Source organism: Lepidochelys kempii, chromosome 10, assembly GCF_965140285.1.
Source record: "Lepidochelys kempii isolate rLepKem1 chromosome 10, rLepKem1.hap1, whole genome shotgun sequence".
NCBI classification, from domain to species: domain Eukaryota; kingdom Metazoa; phylum Chordata; order Testudines; family Cheloniidae; genus Lepidochelys; species Lepidochelys kempii.
This window is the reverse complement of record NC_136389.1, coordinates 77,261,418-77,284,297: the sequence shown is the minus strand read 5'-3', so window position 1 is coordinate 77,284,297 and position 22,880 is coordinate 77,261,418. Positions and strand designations below refer to the sequence as shown.

The 22,880-nt window shown below is 39.4% G+C and overlaps 1 protein-coding gene across 5 annotated transcripts; it reads left to right on the top strand.

Annotated features, from left to right (window-relative positions):
- Nucleotides 1-65: 65 nt before the first annotated feature.
- Nucleotides 66-16,378, top strand: LINS1 (lines homolog 1). Of its 5 annotated transcripts, XM_073304282.2 has the most exons (10): nucleotides 207-293; nucleotides 945-1,135; nucleotides 4,847-4,967; nucleotides 5,830-5,910; nucleotides 6,161-6,724; nucleotides 6,817-6,906; nucleotides 8,947-9,088; nucleotides 9,395-9,994; nucleotides 12,911-13,091; nucleotides 14,543-16,378. In XM_073304282.2, the coding sequence occupies exons 5-10, from the start codon at nucleotides 6,302-6,304 to the stop codon at nucleotides 15,426-15,428; spliced, it is 2,322 nt and encodes a 773-aa protein (XP_073160383.1). In that variant the 5' UTR covers nucleotides 207-293; nucleotides 945-1,135; nucleotides 4,847-4,967; nucleotides 5,830-5,910; nucleotides 6,161-6,301; the 3' UTR covers nucleotides 15,429-16,378. The 5 variants fall into 5 exon arrangements, with proteins under 5 accessions (XP_073160384.1, XP_073160383.1, XP_073160386.1 ...); XM_073304283.2 differs by lacking the exons at nucleotides 207-293; nucleotides 5,830-5,910 and adding an exon at nucleotides 66-163; XM_073304285.2 differs by lacking the exon at nucleotides 5,830-5,910 and having other exon boundaries at nucleotides 12,914-13,091.
- The last annotated feature ends 6,502 nt before the right edge of the window (nucleotides 16,379-22,880 follow it).

Genomic DNA, 22,880 nt, shown 5'->3' with positions numbered 1-22,880 from the left:
CGCCGCGCCGGGTTGGGTGGCGGGGTTTGGGCGACTCCGCCCATCTCCCCTCCCAATGCCGTAAAGCTTGGTGGGGCTTTGCGGCAGCTCCCGGCAAGGATTGGTTGCGCTCGAGTTTGTCCTGGGAGAAGTGGGCCCTGCCGCGCCCCGTCTCCAGGGGCGGGTAAAGCGAGGGGGTTGCCTAGCAGCGCTGGGTGGGCGGGGCAAGGCGGGCGAGCGGGACCGGGGGGATTCGTACGCGCCGCGGCTGGGCCTGGCGGCGACGGCTGCAGAGCGGGACCTTGGGCGGCTCGGTGAGGGAGGGCGGCCGGCCGGCCGGCGGAGGAGGAGGAGGAGGGGACTGGGCGGAGGCGTGTGGACTCGGGCGGGTGGGGGGAGGCTGGGTCATGGCGGCGGAGTGAGGAGGAGGCTGGTCCGAGAGAGCAAGGGGCTGAGGAGGGCGACGAGGCCAGGTGGGGGTGAGGGAAGCCCGGAGGCGGGGCGGATGGTGAGGGCCGCCGGCCGAGGAGGAGCATTTCGGAGCGTTGCAGGGGCTGATCTGGCACAGCACGTTTGTAATCGAGGGGCGGGGAGGCCGCCCCTGTGCACCCGGCTGCTCCAGGCGCAATGCAGAGGAGGCGAGGAAAGAGCTCTCCTTCCTAGGGCTCTTGGCTCCCAGTAGTAACAGGTTTATAAAAAAAAAAGTCAGGGCAAAAGTGTGGGGTCCTTGACATCTGGTGGGAGTGGGGGGGGGCGGGGAGGCTCTGCTCTTTCCCATCCCCTTGTGGCATTTGGTAGTCTCTAAGGTGCCACAAGTCCTCCTTTTCTTTTTGCAGAGACCGACTTTAACGCGGCTGCTACTCCGAAACCTGTCATTATGCAAGGCACGGAATTTAGCCGTGTGGAGTAAAATATTAAATTTGTTATCTCTTAAGGTGCCACAAGTCCTCCTTTTCTTTTTGCAGATACAGACTAACACGGCTGCTACTCTGAAACCATGTGGCATAGTCGATGACTGCACGTTTTGGGGTGGGAGTATGAATGCCTCATTCGTCACCTGCGTGGTTCTGTTCCCCGCTGTACTCCAGTGATTACTGCTCTGTTCAGCAAGGACATTAGCTTGGGTATTGCTACTATAATGGCCAGCAGTGAAAAAGTTAAGTGTTGACGTTCTAGATGGTTGTAATTAGGAGACAGAAGGTGGATGAGGTAATGTTGTTTGTGGGACCAACTTCTGTTGGTGAAACAGACAAGCTTCATAGTTTAGGCAGAGGTGTTTTTCAGGTATGGGAAACCAGCTTGAAAGCTTGTCTTGTTCACCAACAGAAGTTGGTCCAATAAAAGATATTACCTCACCCGCCATATGTTCCATATTTGGGGATCAGCCCATCTACAACAACACTGCGGACAATGAAGATAACTGATGGTTCACACCTCACAGTTGTTGGAGACTGCACAGGCAGGCAGGACGAACTGTGATTTACATTGGAAATATTTATTCCCACACAGAGGCTGGAAATTTAACAGTGTTTTAAAGGCAAGCCTATACGCTGAAACACAATTCTCCAGCCAATTATAAATTTCAGAGAGCCAGAGTATAGTTCATCTATATTCTGTGGTGTGTGGATCTGCCATGACTCCTTGACAGGAACCAGAGCCTTTCAGTGAAACTTGAGCATGGTCATGCCCCATATTTCCTGCATCATAGCTGAATCCTCCATTGTTTTCTGTTTGGGAAGATAGCAGTAAGGAGAAAAACTTTTTCATGCAATAGTATTTAATATGATCATGCTCCAATGAAGGACAAAACAAAGATAATGATTTAACAGGACTTTTCTTTCATCATGATTGTGAGAAACACAGGCTTCCTTAGCTAATTGTATCCTATGTGAGTCATGACATGCTAACTGTAATCAAAAAATACATGTCCACTGTAACCAAAAAATATCACTTGTGACTTAAAATGCAGTCTGAGAATGTAGAAGATAATGTAATTTGATAAAAAACACCTGTTTCAACATCTGTGGTTATCAAGTGAGTGATGGGTTTCTGTATATACTATGTTAGCTGAAGTACTCCACCCTGAAAACAAATACAGACTTTATAATTCCATTTTAGGGATATTGTGGAGTCATTGATTAGCCATTGACTTATGTGGTTTATGGTGTTCCTCAAAACTTGTTGGCCTCAAATCAACTGTCCTCCATGCTTCGTGTCTCTTCTCCCTTACTTTCTATTTAGGTAATCCTTATTTACCAATCCCTGCAATTTTTATTTAGGTCAAACCAAAACAGTCATGGCAATAAGATGATGTTTGACAACCATCACGTTATTCACTCTCCATGTATGCTATATCCCTTTTCTCTCAACCTTTTGTCTGTCTTGTCTATTCACATTGCAAGTTCTTTAGGACAGGGATTGTCTCTTATTCTGGATCCTGCTTTGGATTGGTTTCCAGGCGCTGCCATAGTATTAAATACAATTAAAGTACATTATTCCTTACATATCCCTGCTATCATACTGCTGTTTCTTATTCCCCCTCTTTTAGCTTTGTGTCCTCTGCCATGGTGGCTTACTGTGGCTGAAAAAATATTTCTGTTGTCCTCTGGCATCTCTTTGCTCTTTCAAATGCACTTATTAAAACCCATCTCTTAAAGCAACCATGTCTCATTTTGTAATGACAACCACTCTCTCCCTTTTTCCTGACTTGGTATCCTATGTTGGTTTAATCTGTTTTAGACTGAGGTCTTTGAAGCAAGTGACATGTCTTATCAATCTTTGGTAAAGTGCTGTGTAAATTAATGGTGCTGTATAAATATGACATATGGTCAGGGAAAGCACAAGCACTATCATGTTGCAAAGGTACAATTTCATCATGTTTGTCCTAGAGGAGTTCTAAATTTATTTCGCACTAACAGCCTCACTGTATTGTATAAATTGGTGCACAAGGGATCCATTCATTTAACATCTCGGACAGTAATTCAGTTTGGTCCTGAGTAAATTAGTAAATGTGTTGAAATAATTTTATTTCATGTATTGGTTTAGGTAGAGATCAAACTCAGAGTTGTATAAAATATTCACAGGGTGATTTCCAAATTTTTTTTACGAGGTTTCAGATCATAAATTTCTACCTCAAGTAGAATTCAAAGTATATTCTGCAAATGAAGGAGAAATTTATAGCCTGAAGTATCAGATTTATTCTTAATATTTAAAGTGCAGGCTTTGTGAACTGATAGCGGTCCCTGCCTCAGCTTGACAGATTTGGTTGAGGAACATTGTAAGGTTCTAAAATCTGCAGGTCAACTGTCACAAGTGCAGTGGAAAGATATTCTCAAAAATACACGGATGTCAGTGTAAAAAAACATGCGTGCTACCACAATTTTTATAGTTCATTGTGGATAATGTCTTATCTTCCAATTCCAATTTTAGATTCTGCCTCAGAGGAAATATGGTCTAGTTACGGTAGTCAGGAGACTTGGGTTATATTCCTCAATCTGTCACTAGCTTTCTTGGACAGCCTTGGAATGTCTCTATCTATACCTTAGTTTTCACATATAAAAAATGGGAATATTCTCTACCTTTGGAAAGTACTTCGAGATCTTCAGCTAAAAAGTACTATATATATGCTGGGTGCTACAGTCTAACATTTTGTATACTTTTACTCTTTCTCCTAGTTAAAATAAGCAGAAACTAAAAATATGTAAACTCTATGTTTCTGTTTGCTACTGCTTGCAAGTATAATTGATAGATGTGCTGGGAATCATACTATGACAATGTGCTATCTTTTCATGAATAAGAAAGGGACTATAAGTACTTACCAGCTGGAAAAAGAAATGCAGCTAGTTACAATATGACCACTCTGGGACTGCGCTTGTTTAGTTCTGCCAAATGTTAAGGCCCAGCCACAAAAAGGCATGCTGGGGGAAAAGTTCCTATAAGAGGGCGATTCTGTAGAGAGAGTTAATAGAAACTAGAAAAGTACTAAAGAAGTGCCTCTGGGGTGTGTGATGAGTTGTAACTGTCACCTAAAGATAATAGTATGCAAAGAGAAACTGCTATGATCTTAAGTGTGTCTTTTTAGTTTTCTGTTATGGAGATCTATCTGTCAAGGCACTTGTATGGTGATGGAGCTGTGTAAGTACCTAGATAGAGGCTCACACTTGAAACTGAAGAATGATACTTAAATTCATAGTAACTTCTCTCTGTAAACTGTACTAAATAATTGTGATGCTATTTAAAGTGTAAACTTTGATAACAAAGTCAGTCTTTCTGCATGTGGTTGCAGTATTTGTATGGCCTTTCTGGCAAGGACTTTTATGTATATTTAGGGTTGTTCACAGATTCTTAGACCCAGCTTCTTAAGTAGCTTCTTATTTTGAGTGTCTTGGTTGCAGACACTAAGAAGAACCTTATCTTCTGAAGTAGTGAGCACCTGGAGTTTCTATTGACTTCAGTTGGAGGGTGCTCAGCACCTCTAGAAATCAGGCTGATGGTGTCAGGAGTTTGGCACCCAGAATTAGAGACCGTGACTTTTGAAAGTGTAGATGTTAACTAATGCAGTTACACAAGCTTTGTTTTATTCTGTTTATTAAAGCAAGGGCCACGTTCCACTTTTCAGTATGTGCGTATTACTTCCATAGAGCTCACATGCAACAGAGTGCGGTATTTGGTCATTAATTTCCATTTTTTAAAGAGTGATCCTTAAGGATTCTTGTGGGTGAAAATCTTTAACCCTACCCTCTTCAGACTCACCTTAGGGGGGCTATGTAAAAAAGAATGAGAAGCCAGATGTAAGAAACCAGTGTTTTATATTGTTCTGTAGAATCAGAATAGTGTTTCCCCAATGTTCTCTTTTTTTGTGTTTCAGATCAAAATGTGTCTTCTGATAGCCTGCCTTCCTCTTTTTGCCTTCATCAGTTCCGACGAGCACTTGAATCCTGCCCTCACTAATATCTCTGAACTCCAGAAGAATCTACATAATAAGAACAGTTAAGTTAGCTTGTTTTCAATACAACTCTTTGGTAATGCTTTTAATGTTTGGCCATTTAAAAATATTTTGGTGCCAATCCTGCAAAAAATTGCACAGTTATCAGCAAGTACTTTTAATAAACTTAAGTTTGAAGCCTTCATTCTGCTAACGCATTTATGCAGGCAGATCTTGATGCTGATGTATAGTTCCACTGACTTCACTGGGACTCTGTACTGGTTCAAGGGTCTGCTCACCTGGATCCATTTACAGAATTGGGGCCTTATTTTCTTTAGTTAAAATCCAATGTGGATACATTGTTTTCCTTTTCTGAGTTTTGCTCGTCCACCAACCAAGCAGTTTAAAACTCGGTACAGTGAATTTGCTTTAAAAGGGAAGTAGATCAGTTGTTGGGATGTCTGTAGCCATAAAAGAAAATGCAAATTTGTATGTGTTTAGTTAGAACAAGCTATGGTTGAACATCCATGGAATACAAGTTTTGAAAAGAAGATTGTATACATTTTCTCCGGTGGACAAACATCAAGACATATTGGCTATGTATCTTTACTCAGTTCTTTTTTAAAATAAAAAAAAACTTATTCATTGCTGGCGAAACCCAGGATGTTGTAGGAAAGGGTGCTGGTAGTGTAGTAGATGGCACTGTTCTCTCAAGTCCGAATCAGTGCCCCAACATGATGATAGAAGGCACTGTTTGTCACTGGAGCTTTTTCACGTGAGACTTTAAACTGAGGTCTTGATCATTCAGAATGGCATGGATTTTTGCATGGTCTGGTCACATTGACTCTGTAACTTCACTCTGCCTGCCTAAAATTCCTCTGACGTTTAAATGGTCACAATATTTTTCACTTTCTATCCCATTTCAGAAGTATTGCTATGCACCCAATCCCTCATGACTCCATCCAAATGGCTTCATTTCAGAGGTTGGCAGGATTCCTGGATTTGTGGTATAACAGGGTTTGTGCTTTGGGATGTTTGGATAAAGAGTTTGGATAAAGATGTCAGTTATCATCCTTGCTATTTAAGAAATAGTGTGCTGAATGCACATTCGTCGATTGTTTCTTTAAAATGATGTTTTTAACAGTAGTTTCATTTTAGCTATGATGCTCAGTAAAAGATCCAAGTTCAGCTGTATCATTCTGCTAATCTATTAAATTTAATCGCAAAAATGATTTAATCTCATTACTTTTTTCCTAGATACCCTAGAAGAAATGCCTCTATAAAGCTACAAATCCATTTCTTTAATTGGACAGAAGTAATTTAAGAAGTGACCCATAATGCCCACAAGTAATAAGTGAAGGCATAAGACAGTCTCCAAAATATAATTTTTCCCCCAAAATGGGAGATCTGTCTCCTCTCCAGGAGCTGCATAGAGATGTGCTGATAGGCACTCCTTTAACAAAGGACAGCCATGATTATGCCTTTTTCCTCAATCTGCATGTTTCACCACAAGATTCATCCACAAGAGTTAATGAGTCACATAATCAAATATGCCTAGAATCTCCTAACTGGGGCACTTGGAGCCATCAGGACTCTGCTGTTTCAGATGCTCTTGCCCTTGTGACAGATGATAAATCTGGTAGCTTTGCAAACACGAACTCTTCAATGTTCTGTTCACGGGAAATGATACTGCTCCAGTTAACCTTGATCAAGATGATGATTGCCAAAGTACAGTCCCAGGAAACTGAATTCAGCATAAGACAGAAGTACCTTGATATAATTACAATTCTTCTGAAAGAGACAAAAATTGTTTCAAAATTAGTAAGCTTTTATAAATATTTTCAAAACTTTTCATAACACACAGTAAAAAGTGAGTGTAACTTACAGATTTTTTTTTTTAAACATATCTGCAGATTTGTCTATGCAATAGTTCTGATAAGCTGTTGTCTCACATGGCTTCAAAAAGTATAGCCTCCCTTGTGTATTTCCAACTAAAGAAAGAGGTGAGTGTGTCAGGTTCCTGGGTGGACTTTGAATTTGTATGTAAGCTATCAAAGTAAACATGACTACTTGGTGGATACATTCCTTCCAGTTTTCCTTACAGTTATTCCATCTAACTATAGCTGACCTTCTACGATAGTTAAATGACACAGAGCAGTCACTGAAAATTTGACAGTGTAACAGTTAAATTTTCTCTCTAGTGCAGAGCCTGCCTAAATAGGTGCAGTGCCTGTTGGTGGGGGGAGATGCCAGAATCCTTCCATGCCCCTCAGACTATAGAGTAGTAACAGAGCTTCTCCCTTCCTGCATCTGCAGCCTCAAATCTACAATGCCTGTGTCTACTGTGCCCCATCCTTCCTAAAGGGATTTTAGACAATGGATCTGTGTAGTTGCTAGCATGACTGCTTTGCAGCATGCCATGGGCATGTCCCTCAGTGGCCTCCTGCTTCAAAATCTTGCTCTTTCTCAATGCTGGGCACACTCTTTTTTTCAGAAACAGTGTAAAAGTAGCATGAGGTAGTGTTGTGGGAGCGAGCCACACTGAGGGGGTATATTTGAGGAGGTATTGGGTGAGGAGTGATTTGGTGGAGGAAAGGGAAGATGCTTCAAGTGTGGTAGGAGGGGCATGAAAGGGTATGTTTATACTGCAACTGGGAGAGAGCTAGAGCTGTGTTAAAAATAGCAATTGTGGATATTCCACCTCTGGTTGGAAACATGGGCTCTCAAGCCCACTTAGCCCCCTGGGGTTGAGAACCTGAGCTTCTGCCTGAGCGGGAACATCCACAATTCCTATTTTTAGAGCACTAGTTGGAGTGCTGCTAGCACAAGTCTGTTTACCCAGGTTGGAAGACTGGCTCCCATTGCCACTATAGACCTACCCAAAGAGAGCATGGAGTGGACAAAGGGAGCAGTTAGAGGCTCTGGCAGGGATCAGGAGAATGTGTAGGAAGAAGTGAGGTCAGAAACGTGGGCAGGAGCAACGTTCTGAAAGTGAGCGTGAATATTTCTTTTAATGTAAATACATCAAGCTTGTGGTTTTTGTTTTAAAATGCTTTTAATAATTTTATTTTGTGTCACAAAGATATTCCCTTTAGGCAGCTTGCATTGTAGAATATTAATTGTGCACGTTGCTGAACTTTATAAATCTCACTGTATTTACATTTATTTGAAATCTAAATCCTTCAGCAAATAAAAATAGGCACCAACCTTTTCATAACTAATAGAATACTTTTCCATTTTGTGTTGTCTGAATGTCCCAGTTACCAAAACTTACTGTTTACTTATTGAGACAAGGTGAGTGAGGGAATATCTTTTATTGGACTAACTTCTGTTGGTGAGAGAGACAAACAGAAATTGGTCCAATAAAAGATATTCCCTCACCCACCTTGTCTCTCTAATATCCTGGGACTGACACAGGTACAATTACTCTGTTTACTTAGTGGGCACATACTGTAGGCCCTATTGCAATTTCTTTGGATGGTATTATCTTTTAGAAACAAATTTGTTTTTAATACTTCCTGCATCGGGGTCTTAAAACGATGAAGCCCATTAATTCAGTTTGTCTAATGTGTTACTACTTAATTCACTAGTAAGAAAATAACATGCACATGTACAAAATAGAGTTTGAATGGCTGTATTTTCTTGCAAACCATTCCCCACACTTGTGCTATTACCTGCCTCTAGAAACAAGAAATGTGGGGAGTTATGGGTTCAGTTCTTGCCTCTGCCATAGTCCTTTTGTGGGACTTTGGATCAATCACATAACTTCACCAGGCTTTGGTTTTCCTATATGTAAAATGAGGAGGATTTTTGCTTACCAAAAGGCTATTGTGCAGTTTCATGTTTGTAAAGGAGAGAGAGGTGCTTTTTGACTATATTCTGTCTGTATCTTTGTCCGTCCCCACACATACTCCTTTTAAATGTAACATTTAAATTGTTGTATCAGTGTGTTAACTTACTATGCACAACAGTCACAACAACAAAAAAAGTAATATCACATCACATTTTGTGCATACAGAATGATTTTTTAATTTATTTTTTAGAACACGTTTATTGTCACGTGGCTCACTTTTTGTTTGAAGACTCTGTCAGAATTCCCTAAGAGTGATCAAGTAGCAGAATGTCTATGGATTCTTAGAGCTATTATTAGAGACATTTTGAAAGATAAAGATTTGCACAAAGCAGGTACTGTAAATTTTTTTATATTAATATACAAGTGTCCACTAGGGGGAGGAAGGCTACTGATTTCAGAGCAATCAACCTGTTTAAAATACTAATGGCAATGAGTTATTTACTTTGTCATAATGAAATAAAAATTAAAAATGAAAATACAGTGCCCTCCAGTACACACTGAATTTGAGAGATTATCATGATCTCCTCCTTGTTGATGCTATTTCAGTGGTGAAAAATTGTTTTAAATTATCTGGTTAATTGAGTTGTACTTTAGGAACGCCACTTAAACTCTGCTTAACATTACTTTATTTATTATAGATATACTGAAGAATGTTTTCACTCCTCTTGATACTGTACTTGAAGGATTTTACAATTCCATTTTGTCTCATCATTGTAAAGGCTGCCAAGGTACTTCATTATATTCAAAAGCTGCAAACAACTTGATCGAATTCATAGAGTTTCTTGACATTCTTGTCACCTCAAGAATCCAACTAGAGTCACATTTCAAATGCCAAAGAATTTTATTTTTGAATACTTCTTACATCTTGGACCTCACTTATTCATCAGTTCATTATTTAATCAAGAAGAAGTCCATTATGCTCCTTAAAAAATGCATCCTTTATAAAGCTGGTGAAGATTTCGTAAGTGGATCATTACCCACTTTATCCTTACAGGATCCTTATTTGAATAAGGATATGTTAGCACTGGCTAATGTTGTCTTGCAAGCTGTGAATTTGGGGTGGCTGAATCAAATACCTGTTTCTGAAAAAGCCAGCTATTTTGGAGGCAGTGAAGCTCAACCTGAGGATGGCATCCACAGTGGTCCTGACCAAGTAATCCTCAGAGCCTTGAGTTTGGTTTTACTTAAAGCTTTAGAGATGAAGGTCCAGAACTCTACTAAAGCAGCTGAAATAAAAGGTAATGTTCTATTTAAATTCATTAAGTAGCATACATTCTAAAGCTTATAGTTGATTTAGGCAGTTTAAGATTGTTGGCTGAGCTTGCAAAGTCTTACACACAACTGAACAGCATTTCTCTGTATATGTTTAACTACTTCTGAATGCCACATCCTATCAATTCCAGATTTTCAGGGAATTTCTAGGAATCAGTGGCCAGGTTGACTCTGGGGACAACCTGAATGAACATTGATAGAGGGAACATAGGAACACATGGAGCTACTGTCATCTATTGATGACCTCTGTTAATACTTTGCAGCATATGAGTAGTACCCCTACTCATCCTCCCAGTAGAGTGTAATATGTTGACTCCCTGAGTGACAGAAGAGAAATAATTGCTCTTCCTGCTGGGATCCCTGGGATGAATTGTGAGCCATGGGGGCAACAAGAGGGAGAGAAGAGAATCCCTTTCTTCCTTCCCAACATCCAGCCTCCTCAGTGCCTGCTCTAGGTAGGGGGGAGAGGAACCAGCTTCCCACCCCTTCCCTTTCTACTGGGGGGGAAGAAAAATACTTTGGGAGGGAGAAAGGAGAGAGACATAGCCACTGGCATGATGCAGAGAATGGAGCTCCATGTATGGTTGGAGCAGGGCATGACTGAGGAACAGAAACCCTGGCCTGGTGGGGAGAATGGCAGACTCAGGGAAGGGAGCACACACAGCCTTTGCCATTGAGGTGGGGGAGTAGGAAGCGGTGATACACAGAGCCTCTGCTGTTTGGGGTGGGGAAGTGGGAATGGGAGTGCACGTAGAGCCACAGGCATAGTGAAGAAAATGAGGGACCCTGGTATGAGAGGAGAAGGGAATCGGGTGCACACAGAACCACTGCAGAAGGAATATTCAGGCAGGAGTTGCAATGAGTCCCTGAAAAAGAGGGGCATGGAATGGTGCCACCCAGGAAGATTGTGAGGGGAATTAAGGGATCCACTGAACCCCTGAGATGTACAATGAGCTTGGCCTACAGAAGGTATGAAGGGTGCAATCAGCTAGATTAAAACACTTAAAATGTTAAAGTAATGACTTCACTTAATTTTAAGCAAACTGAATGTCAGGAATACAATTTAGGCACAGGTGTTGGGTGATCATATTTTTGGGTTTGGGGTTTTTTTGAGGGGGGGTTGCTATATTATAGTCTTAAAATTGCTTAATTTTAGCTAAATTTTAAATTAACCCTTGGTAGTAGTTACAGATGTCCTAGTTCTATTGTGGGACCAGGGGGAGGAGATAGAATGATCCCTGATTTCAGTCTGAAAAGTACCTGAGCGTGTATGATGATTGAATGTTCGTACTCTTTTGCTGAGAAGCAAGGCAAGCCTTTAAAAATCTAATTTTAGGGTGAGCTACATTGTACTTTTTTACAACAAAGGTTGTTGTAAGAAACCTTGCTACAGAATTAGCTTCCATTCAGACAAATGGCAAGGCTATACCATTCAATCCATAGAGCTTTTCCAATACGATCTAAGAAATGCCTTCTGATAATCTAAGTTGCCATTATTTTTTTAAAATGCTGAGCACTTGTTTGGAAAGTCAGGGCGCTAAATTTGGATTTGAGTAATCTTTTTACTATGCAGTGGAATATTGCAGAGGTAAATCTCTCATCTGAGGAAGGGTGTATATATGGTACAGATAGGGTTGTTTTTCAAGAGCTGGCCACAGCAATAAAATGGCATGGTAGTCTTGGGAGAATCTGTTTCCTCTTGTATCCTCAGGGTGTATGTGGCAATGCAGGTGCTGCTGACATGCAATGTAGAGATAGTATTTAAAATTAGGGGGTGTTGCAATCCAGAATGAAGACTCGAAGGAAAATTTTATAAACTCCATGAATAATATAATTTTCTGGTAAGGTTTGGTTTGTATTTCTGAGCATTTTTGTTCAATTACAGCAGTCTACCAGGATGCATATGAGAAGCTATCTCATCTTTGAAGGTTTTATGGTCAGAGTAGATTTTGCTATGGTTGTATTACCAGTTTAATACCTTTATTTCCTGCAGAAGTTTAGGCCCTGATTCTGCAATTCGTTGTTGCTGAAAAACTGGACCATAGGGATCTTAGTCTTAACACTGCACCAGATTATTCCTTTGCACGGGAGGGACCAAGTGGGATAAATTACAGCAAGGTGGCTTTATCAGATCATTCTATCTCATCTCTCTCTCTACAATTGCATTTGCTGGAGGCCCAGGGCCAATGGAGACATGCAGTCAGAGAGCCAAATGAGTCAGAGACCCCAGGGCGAGTGTGGGAACATAGAGTTTCTATGTAGATGGCCTTGGATTTTTTTTACAGCTCTCCTGAGACCAGCAGGCTTTGGAGCAGTAATCTCCTTGTTTTTTCTGCAGTAAACCTGAGAGAGAGAGAGAGAGAGAGCTGACCCCATCTCACCCCACAACCAGAAAGGTTCTTCCCCCTCCACACCCACCTCTTATATGTGGTTTTTCTGTGGGAGGGAGTGACAAGAGCCATTCTTCAAATAATATACTTTCATATGTCTTTAAATTGCATCAATGCTAACTCTTCTGGAAGTTGTCCTCCACTTGAGCAGTGAAATCTGTGTTTTGCATTAGAGTTGTAAAAATTCTTACAATATTAACTTTTTTATATATACAATGTTTGTGCAAAAAGTAACTATTTTATGTTGCATTTAGGGTGAAATGATTTTGCTGATGGCTCTTTGCAAACCACTTCCAGTTGCTTTGATTTTTGACTCCATAAATAGTATCATTCTGCAAGGCATTTGTTAATGCAGTGCTAATTCAGTTGAGCTAAGGGATTTGTGCTTGGACAACTGGATTCCTATCCACTGTTAATTTAAGGAAGTGTGTGTTTCGCTTTTTAATATGAAAAATGAAAGCAAAATTTCACAGTTATGCTCTCTATTTTTAGCAGACTTGCAGAGTTTCATGTCCCAGTTATTGATCTTCTTGAAGAAACATCTGAAGTCTTCTCGGCATTTTCATCCAAATGTACATCCTTGTGAATGGCTTTCCATGGTCTTTATAGAACAAGATGATGACATGCTGGAAGCTGCTAAATCATTGCTAACAGTTTATTTAAAGTTTGATAGGTTGGTGTGTGTGTGTATATATATATATATATTGATTTCTTTGTTAGACCCATGAAGACAAATTTAAACTTTTATTTGGTGAGCTCATACAATTCATAATAGCAGTATTTTTATATTACTAGTACATAAAGAAATAACACAAGAAAATATGTTTTTAACAATCTTTAATGGATTTATTGAACTACTTTGGAGGACCTGAAAAACAAAGAGGAATCCGGTGGCACCTTTAAGACTAACAGATTTATTAAGGTGCCACCAGAATCCTTGTTGTTTTTGTGGATACAGACTAACATGGCTACCCCTCTGATGATTGACTTCAACAGTAGTTGGAAATCATTGGGAGTCTTACATTGATGTTAATTGGTTTTGGATCAGACTGTAAGTGGTGGTTTATGGTGTTTTTTCTATTATGAGCTCAGTCCTACCTTCACAGATTTTGAGTGATGGTCAGATGCTGACTGAGAGACAAGATTGAGTGTTTTTTGTGAACACTCAACTTTTTTGGAGAAGGGTTTCATGTTAAACTTTAAGAATGAGTGGAAGTTTAATCTGAGGACTGCTGAAGTGAACTGTTATCACGCTTTACAGTAATGGCTTCTTAGGCAGGATCCACATAACTTGCTGAAAAGTGGCAATATTGATATCTAAAATGTCTTGAGTTCTTGTGCATTATAAATTTATCATGCAAACCCTTTTGTTTCATTTTCATTCAATTTCCTGTACAGGGGAGATGCAGCCCAAATATATGAAAAGAAACTTGGCTAGGTGAATCACTTGTAATTTCAAACTTGTTTGATTGCATTATTGCTAGTAGTGTCTATCGTTAAATGTTAAGGCATCCAGGATTGAAGATGCTGGTCTTAAACTCCTAAATATAGATTTAGGAGCCTAAAGAACTTTTTTCAAGGTGCATAGCATCTTGTAAATGAAGTAACCTTTATTAATTTTTTGTATATTTACAAAAATGTGAAAAGGATATCTACTCACATACTCAAGGCACCTTTGACATAACTTATAAATATTAAATGGAGTAGTACAGTTTAAGATACCTGAAACATTGGTGGTCAGTTATCTTAATTTGATGACCTCCAGGACATTAAGGATATTCGTGCTCAGGAGGGTAGCAAATTCTAAAGCTGTTGAGCCCTCACAGGGAACACCGTGCTAGCAGTCCCCTCTTGATTTTATACCAACAGGGGCTCTAGCTCAAACACCGCTGCTGATCTCAACTGAATTTTGCTGAGTTCAATATATAGATTGGAAAGCCTTGCCTTTAATATTAAGCTATAGTAGGATCTGGTGTGTTTACTGCTGATCTCTCATACGTTGCTTCTACCTCTGTAGTTAAAATTACTAAAAATGTTAAGCAAGAATGTTTATGGAAAATTATTCAGTATTTAAATAACTGTTCTATTGCATTCCATTTAATCTGTGTTTGACTAACTTTTCAGGTTATGGCATGATGATGCTGGTAACTTGTGCATTGAAGCAGAAGAAGACGAAACCTGGATCTGCCTGACACATGAGAGCGGCTGTAATCCTCACTGTATCTTTTTATTTTTCCTAAAAAGCATTGCATTTGATTCCACAGTTCTTCTTGACTTTTTGATTTCATCAGAAACCTGCTTCCTTGAGTATTTTGTAAGATATTTAAAACTTCTTAGAGAAGACTGGCATCATTTTGTCAACATATCTAACCACTTCGATATTGCGTCTAAAAGAGGGGTGTGTGTTTCTTTTGTCACCTCTTCCCATCAAGAAGAAAAAACCTGCCTGACAGATGAGAGTTTGGAAAATGCTTGTCGTGATCCAGTACAACACACTCTGGTATCTTTGGCTTCTTCCCAGAAGCCTTCTGTGCCAATGGAACAGCAAGGTGATGACCAAGTTGTAAAACCCAACAAGTCTAACTCATTGATAAGGACCGATAACACATCTGCGTTGGATTGCCTTCAAAGCCTTGTTAATTATGACAGTTCAGAAGATTCTGAATTGGAGTCAGTTGGAAAGGAGTGTTTGGCAAACATGAAGCAGATGCCTTCAAATAATCAAGGCAGTACAAAGATAAGGGAAACTGTTTGTATAGATGCAGATGACAAACCCCATACACTTGAACCTAAAGTGTTACCCCTGAAACAAAAAAGTTCTAATCCCTCGTCACTCATGGTATGTAATATGTCCCCAAATATCCCTGTGCCTGTGGAAAGAATGCTTCTCAAATCAGTGAAATGTTTGGAAGAACTGCAAAAAGCAATTTCTAGGTTACAGAGAAGAAACCTTTTCCCATACAACCCAGCTGCATTGTTGAAACTGTTGAGACAATCAATAAAAGCATGAATCCACTATAAGGCAATGAAGTGCTATTGTTGACATTTTGAAGTGATTTCACACTAGTATGTGATGGAATGTTTCCATAAGAAGAGTGTACATGCTCAAAGATACATTCCTTTTGGACCAAGCAGGCTAAACTGGCTGCCAACTGACACTTTGAAAAGACAAATCTGCAGCAGCATTTAAGAACTCAACCTGTTGTTTCATGGTCCCAAACTTATTCATGGTACGTATGACAGAGTGAGGGTGAGTTACTGGGTATTAGCAAATTTAACAATAAATTGATTTATTCACATAAAGACATAATAAAGTACTTTCACTTGAAGTGTAAGATGTAATTCTTCCTAATGCCATTCTAGCATTTTAAGACCCAACTAGATTGTTAGTGCATTACTGATACTGATGCAATGATAATTCCAGGCTCAAATACTTAGAAGCACAGCTATGTAAATTCTTTGGAGCAAGGTTCGTCTGTTCTGTGTTTTGTAATACCACAGTGCCTAGGAGCCTCAGTCATGGACCAGACCCCATTGTTCAAGGTGCTGTACAAACAAAAAATTATATCCCATTCCTCCACCTCTATGATTTTAATGCTAATTTATATTATTGTTTCACTTTTTGGCCTTTACTATAGGTTTGATCAGCTGGTAGCGTAGCAGTTTTATCGGTCCAAATTGGAATTGACAATGTCACTGAAAATAGAGTTTAAGATTAATGCCTAAAACAACATAATGTTCATTCCTTTTTTCTTCAAAAAAAAGGAAAAGTTGAACAAGTATATAAATTCCCTATTTAAATGAAAACTTGTTAATGCAACATTACATTTAAAATCAAAATTGTGCAATGCAGAAGTAAAATTCCAACATCGGTGCTTATGCAGGTGCATAAACACCCTATATATTATGATATAAAATTTATAGCCCACTAGTATATTAAAATACACATAACTAGAAAAAATGGATAATTGGCTTGCATTGCAAATGTGCAATGTAAACATTATTATTAGAACGTATTTTCTGCATTTACGCACTACCTGTGATTAACTGACTAATCTCACTGTTAATGGCTGTGTTAATGCATTTAAATTGCTTAATGTTATAATTTTCAATACTGCCAATTGGGCAATCACTTTCACATATTAATGAATTGAGAAGGGTGGAAAGATGAATTTCCTGTTTGGCAGGTGCCAATTTTCTAGCAGGTTACTCTACCTAGCTACAATGACTAACTTCACAACTGAAAAAGAGAATTTTTTTTTTTTTTTTAAATGGAAGCTTAGAATTTTCAGGATATTGTAGAATGCAGAAAAATTAGAGAGGCCCTACATTTAGGTTTCAGAGTGGTAGCTGTGTTAGTCTGTATCAGCAAAAAAAAAAAATGAGGAGTACTTGTGGCACCTTAGAGACTAACATTTATGTAGGGATTTTTTTTTAAAAGATTGTGTTACTTGTATATTAAAAAAAAAAAAAAAAAAAAAAAAGCTAAATTGTTTAAAAATGAGAATTATTTTTTTTACCCCTGATGAAATAAAAATGATTGCAGACAGTTTGTTCAAACTTTCCAGACCAGATTTCACCTTTGAGACTGAAATTTTCCATGCTTGGCCTTTGCACGTAGTTAGGAATGGGTGAAAATGTGAGTGATAGTGGGAAGTGTTTCACATTCATAGAGTGGGTACCTTCCAGAAAGTAGCATAATTTAAAGTAACTTTATCCACTGGGAGGTTTATAGACTCTGCTTTTAAATCTAACATTTCTACCGATACAAATAATTGACTGATTTCAGCAGGTTTGAATATGCCTTGTCCTATGAAAATCTTCTCTCCAAAAATAATTTCTACGTTAATTGACTTATAAACACAAGAACTAGTCACTTATACAATAGGGTAAACCAGGGATCAGCAACCTTTGGCATGCGGCCCGTCAGGGAAATCCGCTGGTGGGCCGGGACTGTTTGTTTATCTGCAGGTTTGGCCAATCGCAGCGTCCACTGGTTGCAGTTCGCCATTCCAGGCCAATGGGGGCCGCTGGAAGCAGCGACCAGCACATCCCTCGGCCCACGCTACTTCCCGCAGTCCCCATTGGCCTGGAACGGCGAACCGCAGCCAGTGGGAGCTGCGATCGGCCAAACCTGCAGACGCCGCAGATAAACAACCAGGCCCGCCAGCGGATTTCCAAATCCATGGGCCAAAGGGGGCCAAAGGTGATGGGCCAAAGGTTGCCGATATCTGGGGTAAACATTGCAAGGACTGTACAGTACTGTCTCTGTAGAACACCCAAGGGATCTCAGCAGTATCCAAAACCAGTAGCAGAATCTCCTGGTTTTCCCACTGCCATTTTCTTACATCCAGATCCTTCCCAGGATACTTTTATGATACTGCTTTATAGAGAATAGTACCATAAAGGAAAAAAATGACCAAAAAATCTGAAGTTTTAAAAATCATTTTAATCTAATCTGATATCCCAACTACTATTATGCATTAATCATAATTGTCTGATTATTTTATGGCCTTCTCTGTGGGTTATATTCCACAAAAGCTTATGGCCAAATAAATTTGTTAGTCTCTAAGGTGCCACAAGGACACCTTGTTGTTTAATCTTAACTCTGAATTTCCTGGGTTTGTAATGTTTGTTTTGGGGATAATTACAACAGCTCTAAAGTATTTTATCCTTTTTATTATAGATACATACTTGCAATCTTAACTTCATTTTGATGTCATTTTTATCTGCGCTCATTAATCAAGTTATGGCTGCTCTAAAATACTGGACACCACCTGTGTTTTCATTCTCACCAACTCCAAGCTGAAGTTGATTGATTAAATAGTAATAAACCACTAGATCCACATTTACACTTATTCTGTTCCTCAGGAACCCATTTGTTACAATCCTCAGAGTGCTTTTAAAGACTCCATTTACACTGGAAAAACTGAGGGGAAATCTGATTTTTCTCTTGTAATTAAAGATCTAAAATTCATAGTGCTACAGTTTATGCAAACTATAGGGGCTGGATTGGGGACATGACAGTTGTATGAGTTATCTTTTGTAGCCCTTATCTCCAACTCTTACCTCATTATTTAAGTACTCTGGCAGCCAGCAAGCAGACTGGTTTCAGGGCTGTATCAAAGACTACAGCACAGTGAGGGCACCCCAGCCATATGCTCCCTTTAGAGTCCAAAAGATTTTTATTTTAATCCATTGATGGTTATGTTTCTCTACAGCAAATAACCTGGTAGCAAACTGTATTACCAAAGCCCCACTGGAGCCTGAGGACTGGATACTCAAACTCTCTGTCAGTCCCTTTATAATGGGTCAACTGTTATAGGTTCTTTTATCATTAAGTTAATGACATATACAACTGTCTTACATTATTGCACAAACCGTTAACCACACATCCTATTGGTAAATGAATTGTGTTAAGGAGAATTATTTCCAATCCATTTGTTATGACTAGCTAAAATTTCCACACCCTTTGTTTATGAAAGGGGATTGGCCCATAGTTTGTGCAGTCATTTGATTTTTCTAGTTCCAGAATGAATAAAATGTGCTATAAGGAGGCAAGTAGTTACTATTAAAAGCTGTTACAGTGTATGCATCTCTTTAAGTAGAGGTATTCGTTTCTAGAACTCTACTGAAAATCCATCTAAATCCAGGACACTTGTGGTTCTTCATGGACTCTTATTTCCTCTAATATTTCTACTTTGCCACATTTTAGTTTTTTGTTCTCCCATGATGGGTTGGAGACTCAATAAATCAAACTTCTTGAATTCTTCTACAGTAAAACTTTCTTGGCAAATTTGTGAATAAAAAGCCTGACATGATGTTTTTTATTTGTGACTCCGGTAATGTCAGGGGAGTGCAAATGATATTTATAAATCTTCCAAAGTAGAACAACTTCATCAACTCTGCTTTCAGCTCGGATCCGGTATTGAGGATTTAGCAGAGCTAGCCAGCATCACACCAAGAACTCTGAATGTACCATTAACTGCAATGCTGCTGCTTTTCTATATGTTTAGCAGATCACCACAGTGCATACTGAAGTCTCCCTGAAAATAGAGTATATGCTTGTCTTGTAATAGGGTAACAGGCAATCTCCTGTACTTAGCTGGTTACTGACAAGCCAGGAATAATCTGCAGTTGGTTATGGATGTTTAAATTCATTTGAGCTGAAGTGCAGTCCCAGTAATAACTCTGGTAGATGAGCTATATTCCCAAGGCACTTATTCTCTCCTGGTGCAGTATGTATATTTTAAATATGGAAATGGGGATAGTTGTGATTGCTCTGAGGACCTTGAAAGATCTGGTGGTAAGGAAAGTCCTAATTCAAATGGATAATCCAGATGCCGGAGTTCTACATAAAACAAGAGGGAAGGAACAGAATTGCATCTTGTATGTGGCAGAAAGCCTTTATGTAGAGTTAGTGTCCTGCAAGGCAGCCCTGGTTGGTACTTACCTGAGAGGTAAAGAAAACAAAAGCTATGCCAATCAATAGTAGACCCATACGAGTAGTCCCTCAATGAGAGTTTAGTTGAAGCAGAGCTTACAACTGGGGGACATGGAATATCTGAATAACTGTTTTTGCACTGTTGAATAATGCCTTCACCATCTGCTAGGAAGCTGACTTCTATTTCCTGATACTGATTTGTAGACTTTACTCCCCAGGGAGAAAAGATAAAGGTTCCTCAATCCTAATTGTCTCCTATTGTCTGAAACAAATTTTGTCTTGATCATATTAGGAACTGTAGTAGCGGATCCAAACAGGCTAAGAGTCTGACCACATATAATTATATGAAGCAACTGCTGCCCTGCATCTTAACATGGGACCTCTCTCCATCTATATAGCTCCAAGGAGGGTGGAGGATGAGAGGCTTGACATTTCCAAGCAGGTAGCTCTCATCCTTCTAGCTTCTCCAAAGAATGTAATAGATGTATACAAAGAAACAGGCAGCTTAGTGAAAACCAACATGGCAAGACAACTTTGAATTCAAACATAGGACCTATGCAAATTTTAAGTGGGAAAGGGTTGCAGTCTAGTGCCAAAAACCCATGTGGCTATTTCTATGTTCCCAGCACAAATACTGCTTGACGTCCTTCACCTGTCAGCCTGTCTTAGACATCTTCCCTTGGATTTCATATGGCAGCTGTTTTGGACTTTCATGGTTTATGATGAAGGTATTATTCCATCTTTCTGTTATCCAGGTCATATAGGTCTTGATGCAATTAACCTCTTCCCCACAAACAGGTAATTCCTTGTAGCAGAGGATACTAGTCCTAATAAAGGTGATGAAAGTTTCTTTGGAGCCTTTGGTACATGAGATAAGTTTATTACATGGAATGTCTTGTTCCCGATAACACTGACTTCAGTTCCCAGAATGAGCAGTCTTCATGCTGTACTGATTGACCTCCACTATATATCAGATTCCTCAGGGAGATGGCAGTACTATGAAACAACCTAAATTCTTTCAAAAAGGGGTGGTAGGGTCTTGCTTTAATCAGTTATTCGTCCTCCGAATGTTTACATCTTGCATGTATGTGTATCCCCAGAAAGCCGTCCAATGTGATATGAAAAGGGCCTTTTGCACACCAGCTGAAATGAAAATTAAAGCCCACCCACATCTTTGGTCTATTTGATACTCATTAGGGTTTGCTGTCTTGAAGAAAACCGTTTCTAGGTGATTATCTGATTGTGACCCTAATTATTATTATTAGCTTAGTGCACTTTGCAGCTAGAATAATGTTAAAGACCATTCTGTTTAAGCATATAGTTGGCTATGGCAGTAAGCCATAACAGTTGGACAATAATATTGCATTCAGCCTTTTGCAAAAAGAACGGTAGAATTTGGTACAGAGGAACAAAACAGTGCTCCATCTAGTTTAGTAATTCATATTGGCTTCTTTGGTGGAGGGCAAAAATATCCAGCACTGTACTACAGCTGATTTTTGTTAATACCATCTCAAGAGATGAATGGAGTAGGGGAGACCATGCTGGCTGCAAAGCGTTAAAGTTTGATGCCAGTTGTCACAAACATTAAAATTACAAGGTGGAGAACTGATCCAGCATGTAAATGGTTCCTGCTTAGTATATGGCTCATCTGAATGCGGTTATATATAGATATAATTTTTTTTTTAAAAGGTGAAGGAAACTACTATAGGAAAGGATATGTGCTCTCTCCTGCCAGCTGGCTGAATTTGGAGAGGCTACAGGTGGTGGTTACCCAGGAGCTGGAATTAATTTGTTGTGGTTTTGAAATTTGTTTTGTGGAAAAGCAAGCCATCAGGAAAGATGTGAAATGTCTTGTAGGTGGGACTTTTATTTTCCCTTCTCCAGCTAGTCAGTCTGCGCACTGGCTTAAACTCTTTTTAGTGTAGCTAAACTTTTTATTCTTTAGGTAAGTAGCCAGTCATTTATTTAAAAAAAAAAACAACACACCTTTGCCTGCTTCACTAATAATCTGTGGCAGTGCATAAAGTGGGTATTTTTATCTGCAGTACATGAAACAAGTCTTCACTTTTATGTGTATTGCATTTTTAAATTTTTGAGCATTGTTGTTCTTGTGTATAAATGAAGTCTTTTTTTTGGCACCCTAATCTTTATTGACTTTTACTATGCCATCTACTGCCTAGTCTAGTAGTTTTGGTATAATGCCTCATCCATACACATCCTTTTATAAGGTTGTTATAATCAGTGGCCTGCTTCTGTTTCAGCGGTCTTCTGTGACATATGAAAACTGAGTTAAGAAAATCAAGCTTTTTCTGTTTCAAAAAGGAACAGGCCCCAGACACTGGATTTATTGGCTGCAATCTGAAAGAAGCTGCAACTGCTTTCCGCAGCATGTGCTCACTAAAGTTGAAATGGTGCCACATTCGTTGTTGACGCCAAAACGGGAGTAGAAGGAGTGAGCAACCCACAGAAAAGGTTCCAATAAGGCATAACTATTGACGTTCATATAAACGTCTCATAACCTAGCCCTGTGGAATGCTATATCAATTTATCTATTACTGAACCAGTTACATCAACAAAGGAAGCAGATGTGGTGATATCTCCATGCCAGTTTATTGTCCACACCATGTCCTGTATGTCTGTTGGTGTCCGGATACAAAGGGAATTGGTTCCACAGCAGAGAATTCCTTTTGTAGAGTCAGCCAAGAAAGGCAATAGATTACTCAGCACCAAAATCTATATATGCTCACTTAAAGAAAACAGCAGTGTTTGGTAGTAATATATGCCTCCTAAAAGGCCACTGAGAACAGCCTATTCTCATAGTTAAAACATCACGATACTGGACTTCTTTCTTTTCTGACAGCATAAGGAATAATTGTACTTATGCACTTTGTCCTTTACACTAGGTGCAATTGAATGCCCTCTGATTCTCCTTGAAGAGAACAACACTATGTTGAATCTGTAGAAGTGTCCTATTAATTTAATTCTCTAGCTGTTTTTCCCCAAGGTTTTATTTTATGT